Here is a 7,262-nt window from a genome sequence, read left to right as displayed (position 1 = left end):
CATATCTTGCTTAGTAACCAAGGAGGGCAGCTGAGAGTAATTGAATTTTTACTGTTGGAGTATAGGATGGAATCCATGCTAGAGACATGCACCCTGTATTTTAGAAGAAATGGGAAATCATTATTTTTGATGTTTGATACAGGTATCAAAGTCAAGACCTTAGATCTCATTATGTGTACCACCTTCTTACAAGAACAGCAAAGGATGATGTGATATGTTTGTTTGTTTCTCAGGGTCACTACTATGGAGTTCTGGAACCACACCACCACAACCAACTTCATCCTTCTGGGCCTGTTCAGCCACACACCATATGCCTTGTTCCTTTTTTCCCTGGTCCTTCTGGCCTCCATAACTGCACTGGCTGGCAATATTCTCTTCCTTCTCATCATACAAGCAGATGTACGTCTGCACATTCCCATGTACTTTTTCCTGAGTCAGCTCTCCATCATGGACCTGACCATGATGTGCGCTGTGGTGCCCAAGATGGTGACCAACTTCCTTTCAGGAAGTAAGCTTATCTCTCGGGAAGCCTGTGGGACTCAGATCTTCCTGGTGGTTATGGTGGGAGGAGCTGAGTGTTTCCTGCTGGCAGTGATGGCCTATGACCGGTACGTGGCAGTCTGCCATCCCCTAAGATACCCTGCACTCATGAACTGGAAGGTCTGTTCTCTAATGGCCTTAGCTTCCTGGATGGGAGGGGTGACAGACAGTGTGATTGATGTGGGGATGGTCTTTAGCTTCCCCTACTGTGGCTCTCGAGAGGTGGACCACTTCTTCTGTGAGGTCCCTGCTTTGCTGCGTCTCTCTTGTGCTGACACCTCCCTCTTCGAGGACCTCATCTATGCTTGCTGTGTGATCATGCTGCTGCTGCCTCTTGGGGTTATTGTGGCTTCTTATGCCCGCCTTCTCACAACAGTGATTAGAATGCCCTCTACTGAGGGAAAACAAAAGGCACTAACCACCTGCTCCTCCCACCTGGCTGTGGTGGGACTCTACTATGGGGGAGCCATATTCAGCTATATGCAGCGAGCTTCCTCCAGGACACCAGCTGGAGACCGAGCCACCTCCATCTTCTACACTATTCTCACCCCAATGCTCAACCCATTAATTTACAGCCTGAGAAACAGGGAAGTAATGAAGGCTCTGAAGAAGATATTGGGGAGATAGGGAGTGTAGGTGACAGGCTTTTCCAGGCCTTCCTCTGCTTTTTCTTGCCTGCTCTTCCTCCCAGTGGTTCACATTTCTCCTCTGTCTTCATTGGACATTTCTGTCTGGTTGATACAAGTCTGGGAACCAAGTAATCTAAAAACATTTAGGGTGACTAGAAAGAAGTTTCCAGAGAAGCTGATGGTACTTGATCAGCATGTCAGGGGCTGTCTCTCCTTTGACCTTAAGTATTTCCACAAAATGAAAGTCTATTGTAAATTAAAAGCAAATTAAAACAAATTAACAAAACCCAGCAGATGGTGTTGTTGTTAGATGCCATTGAATAGCAGATATAGAGGGGAACTCTTGTGGCTTAGTTGGTAAGGAGTTGTGCTGCCAACTCAAATGTACATGGTTTGAATCTACCAGCTCCTCAGGAGAAGGATGGACTCATGTCCTTTTATGTGATTTACTGCTTTTGAAAAACCCACTGGAGGGTCAGCTATAAGTTGGTTCAAACTCAATGGTACATAACAACAACAATTGGGTAAAGGGAGTTGTGTTGTACTGCCAACTCTAAATCAGAGAGTTTTAATCCTCTAGCTGCTCTGTGAGAGAAAGAAGGGCCATCTTTTCCTGTGAAATTTACTAGCTCTGTAAACTCACCAAAGGGTCAGTTATGAGTTAGTTCTGACTTGATGACAATGAACAACATTCTTCTGACTAATATGTTAAATGTGAATGAGGGGTGGCTTGACTTATTTGGGTACTGAAGCTGTAGATCTGGAAACAATGAGACCTTTTTTGGGGGGGGTTCACTTTATTTGTCTGTATGATCAAAGCTATTCATGAAATCAGTCTAACATTCTTTGACACTTAAAAATATTCATTAATACTGTTGGTCCTGGGATGATACAAGTGGTTAGCATGCTTGATTGCAAATTGAAATATTGGCAGTTCAAGCCTACCCAGAAGGGCCTCAAAAGAAAGGTCTGGCTATCTACTACTGTGGAAGAAGCCACTGAAAACTCTGTGGAGCACAGCTCTACTCTGACACATATGGGAGCCACATGACTGAGAGTTGATTCAAAAGCTTAAAAAAGAAATTCTTGTTGTGCTGGCAACCCAAAAACATACTGTTCAAATCCAACCAGCTGCTCAGAGTACAAGGATAGGCAATCTCTTCTTATGTGATTTACTCTGAAAAGACACTGGAGGGTCATGTGTGAGTCAATTCTAACTTAGTGATAATAAGTTAGTTTTAATTATTACTATTAGCAGAATTAACTCCATTTTTAGATACCATATGTTTTTAAGCTTGCACTGTCTCACAATTTTACCTTAAATACAAATATCAAAACATAATATACAAAAAATAGCCAAGAAATTTTTATTGTTTTCTCATCACTGTAACAGGGAGTTCTGGTAGCCTACTACACACTGTTAATAGCAGTTGTGCCATCTTCATAATTCCTGCAGTGTTTGAGCTCACAGTTATGTTACACTTATCATCCCCATTTGTTTAATTCAGGGCTATCCTCTCTTTCACTGACCTTCTACCTTTCCCAGCATGATGTCTTTTTCCAAGGACTTAGCCCCTTCTGAGGACATGCCCAAAATATTAGATGATGTTTCACTATCCTTGTCTTTAAGGAGCATCATGGTTGTATTTCCTCCAGGATAGATTTGTTCTTTTGACAGTCCACGGTATATTCAACACTCCCCCAATGTCACAGTTCAAAGGCTCGCTTCTTCTTTAGACTTTGTTATTCATTGTCTAACTTTCATATGCATAAGAAACAATTGAAAATACCACAATGTGGCAGGCACACCTTAGTCTTTACACTAAGATTCTTTAACATTTTGGAGAAGTCCCTGACAGCAGATTTACCCAATATAACATGTCTTCCTTGCTTAATTGTTGTTATGGTGGGTGTTGATTGTGGATCCAAGAAAAATGAAGGCATTGACAACTTCAATATTATCTCTTTCTATCATGATATTGCCTATTGGTCCAGAGGTGAGAATTTTTGTTTTCTTGATGTTGAGAATGCAATTTACAGCTGCCAAAAATCCACTGGAGGTTCCAGCTAGACATCAATGAGTGAATGAATGGGTGATTGACACAATACCATGGAAGGTTACAGAATATCACTCCCTGAAATCAAGGCAATTGGGAACAACCAAGTATTGATATGTGAGACCAAAGATTAACAGTAGTAAGATGGGGAGGAGACTTACGAATGGAACTGATGATGGTTTTAATTATAGGAGCTTGGGGGTGGGAGGATTTGGGAAATAATTTACTGGTGAATCTTTTCTACTATGCTCTACTTAAAAAAGCTGAACCAAACATCTCCACATTGCTTACAGGTTGTTATTGTTGTTACTGACCCATAACTGACCCTCTGGCAGGTTTTCAGAAGCAGTTAATCACAGGGGAGGATTATTGCCTATCCTTCTCCTATGGAGCAACTGCTGGTCTTGGGATGCAGCGCAGCTTCTGAATGCCACCAGGCCACCAGAGGTCCCTATTGCTACAAGACAGTCACATTAACTTCCTGAGCCACTGTGGGGTGTTAAGATTATGTATACACAATGATGAAGCCTAGTTCAGCCATCAGGGAATTCAGAGTCTGGGAAATTCTAAGAAATACATGCTCAAAGGCTGAGCAAAATGTTCTAGAGTAGAAAGAATAAGGAAGAGAGTGAAAGAGAGCTGACCAGAGAAGTGACAAGGTGCTTCTCCTAAGGTCTGGTGGACCAGTGTGAGCAGTGATTGTTTTGATCTGAAGAGAGAGATGATCTGCAATGAGAACCAACAACATCACCCTGGCTGCAACTGATGACAAAAAAACCAGAAAACTAACATTTAAAAAGAAAAGATAATAAAGTGACTGCTGAATATTCTACAGATTGCCAAAAGGCACAAAATTTATATTGAGGAAAAGAAAAAAGTATGTCTGAAGAAGTAAAACCAGGATGCTGCTTAGAGTCAAGAATGGTTAAACTTCATCTCACATACTTCGGGCATGTTGTCAGGAGGGAAATGGTCCTTGGAAAAGGACATCATGCAGGGAAATAAGCCCATCACTGCTTGTTATAGAAATAAAGGAAGACCTCCGACGAGATGGATTGACATAGTAACTGTAACAACGGGCTCAAGCACATTAGAGACAAGAAGGATGATGCAGGATGTGGCAAGGTTCAGATCTTGTTTGTTAGGGCCACTATGAGTTATAGTCAACTCAATGGCAACAACAACAACAATAATATTTGATAATGTCTTAGGCAAAAAAGGTTTTTCTCTTAATTTAGCAATAAAGGTGTTAACTTTCTTATCAAACTAAAATTACGTTACTAAAAAGAAAATAAAAACCTTCAAACAAAACTCCAAACCACGAATGAACAAACAAAAACCCAAAAGCTTTCATCACTGTTGAGTCAGAACTGACTCGTAACTGACCGTCCAGTGTTTTCCAATGCTGTAAATCACACAGGAGAAGATTGTTCATCTTTCTCTGATGGAGCTGCTCATGGATTTGACTACCAAAGAAGTATGACCCATAATAATCAAAGAGTTTTGCTTTTGCTTTTCAAGGAGAATAGTGAATTGGGGGGGAGGGGTGGGTAGGGAGAAAAGTGTAACAGTGAATGACTGGAAACTCTAAGTCTCTGTAAACTTTAATTAAAATTAATTTTTTAAAATAGAAGTATGACCTTTGGGTTAGCAGTGCAACTGAGACTCCCAGCAACTCTGAACAACAGATCTGAACCTTGCCATATCCCGTACCTTCTTCATGATCTCTAATATGCTCTAGCCCATTGTTGAGGTCACTGTGCCAACTCCTCTCACTGAGGATCTTCCTCTTTTCCACTGATCCTCCCTTTCCCAGAATAATGTCCTTTTCCAAGGATTGACCCTTCCTGACAACAAGCTCAAAGTATGTGAGATGCAGCTTGAGCATCCTTGCCTCTAAGGAGCACCCTTACGTATTCAATCTATATGTTGAACAGACCACTCAGGAAGTTTATGAAGAAGAATGTGGCATCAGAATCAGTGGAAGATTTATCAACAATATGGATTATGCAGATGGCAAAAACTTGCTTGCTGAAAGTGAGGAGGACTTAGAACCCTTGATGCAGAAGATTAAAGCCTTCAATAAGGATTACATCTCAACATCAAAGAAACAATAACAAAAAGAAAGCAAAAATCCTCATCACTGGGCCATAGGCTGCATGCATCTTGATAGAAGGAGAAAAGATTGAAAATATTTTTTTACAAAAATATAAAAGTACTTGTTTATTATTGCAGGCCACTTTTATGTGCCTCTATCTCTCTTTTCTTTTTTTAATTCTAAAAAACATGTTTGAGGATCCAAGGGGATAAGAGGTGAGAACAGAGGGTTGAAATCACAGGGTTGCACAATTTGGTGGGTGGAGGGAATGGGTATAGGAAATGAGAAAGATCTGTAGGAGACTGGGGGAAAAAATAAAAAACAACCCAGTGTAACGATAGGCAGAGTCCAATAGTGATTATTTTTTTTTCAAAGATATTACTCTTTTAATTTTTGGGTTTCCCACTTGGGAATGGGGGCACAGACTCTCTCACTGCTTCATGCTGAATAGGGCATTGAGATGAAGGGCAGGGGCCCCACTTTAACAGTTTGCTGGTTATCTTGAGTTGAAGCTGCATGCCTTCTTGTTCAGTTAGAAGATATTTTCATGGCATTTTTCTGCCTTCTGGACTGCAAGGTGTTTTCGTGGATGCGTCCAGTGGGAGTGACTGACTGAAATTTGAGGCTCCATTCACCTTCACTTCCTTAGCGGAAGTTATATTTCCCTTTTGTCTCTGGGACTGGGCTCAGGGTTAAGGTTCTGGAACAAGACTGTTCAGTTACCTATAGGAAAGAGAGCAAACCTGGAGAGAACAAATTTGTGAGTTACAAAGAAAAGGACTTTGGAGGTGTTACTTACATGTGTACTAGAGGAGGAGATGGAGGAAAGTGGCTTAGATAAAGTTTCTCATAGACACCTGGTGGTGCTCCCCAGGGCCCAGAGAGCTCTCCTCTGCCAGGTGGCTCTACTCCGGGAACAGGTGGCTTTCTTCAGGGGCTTGACAGCTCTACCCTATCCCACAAAGCTCTTCTGAAATCCAGACCTGTGCCCTACCAGCGACTGTGGTCAGGGAGAGTACTTCCCATTCTAGTGCCACCATCATTGCCCCCTCTCTCTCAGTTATGTGGTCTAACTGCAATTCAAAGTACATATTGTTACTTTCCCCTTTCACAAATGGAGAAGAGGATTCCAGAGTGGCGAACAGACCCACTCAAGGTTGAAAAAGTAATAAAGACAGTAGAACAAGCACTCAAACCAAGGTTGTCTGAAGATAGGCTGTGAGGCAGAGAGCTCCACAGGATGCTCAGGTCAGCCATCTTTCATCTTCTTCTCAAAAGACTGAAATTATTAACAATTTTATCATATCTGGATCCACAATCATTACCCTAGGTACCAGCAGGCAAGAAATCAAAAGATGTCCTACAACCAGGAGTGGATAAAATAGATGAATGGGACCTTCTAAGAATAAAATCCCTTTGCACATCCAAAAACTTCTCCAACAGAGTAAAAAGGGAAGCCACAGACTGGGAAAAAAAGATTTGGCAAAGACATGTCTGATAAGGGACAATACTCAAACGCTACAGCTACAACAAGATAAAGGTGAACAACCCAATTGAAAAATGGGCACAGGATATGAACAGACACTTCACCAAAGAAGACATTCAGATGGTGAGCAAACACATGAAGAAGTGTTCAAAATCCCTATCTCTAAGAGAGATGCAAATCTAAACAAGTGTGAGATATTATCTCACTCCAGTAAGGATAGCAAAATTCAACAGAACAGCAAACAGCGAATGCTGGCGAGGTTGTGGAGAAACTGGCACCCTTATTCACTGTTGGTGGAAGTGTAAAATAGTGCAACTACGGTTGAATTTCAGAACCATCTCAGGAACAGATATGAGGCTTTGAACACTAATGAACGAAGGCCAGATGAGTTGTGGGAGGATATCAAGGGTATCATCCAGGAAGAGTGCAAATGGTCATTGCAAAGACAGAAG

The 7,262-nt window shown here is 41.6% G+C and overlaps 1 protein-coding gene across 1 annotated transcript; it reads left to right on the top strand.

Moving 5' to 3' along the window:
- The first annotated feature begins 243 nt into the window (after nt 1–243).
- Nucleotides 244–1,167, top strand: LOC102847273 (olfactory receptor 2M2-like). The gene has a single exon (XM_006898133.1). It carries the CDS (start codon nt 244–246, stop codon nt 1,165–1,167), a length of 924 nt encoding a protein of 307 aa, XP_006898195.1.
- The last annotated feature ends 6,095 nt before the right edge of the window (nt 1,168–7,262 follow it).

This window comes from Elephantulus edwardii, unplaced genomic scaffold (assembly GCF_000299155.1).
Source record: "Elephantulus edwardii isolate Elephantulus edwardi_28Jun2011 unplaced genomic scaffold, EleEdw1.0 scaffold00221, whole genome shotgun sequence".
NCBI lineage: Eukaryota > Metazoa > Chordata > Mammalia > Macroscelidea > Macroscelididae > Elephantulus > Elephantulus edwardii.
This window is presented reverse-complemented; position numbering and strand designations above follow the sequence as displayed.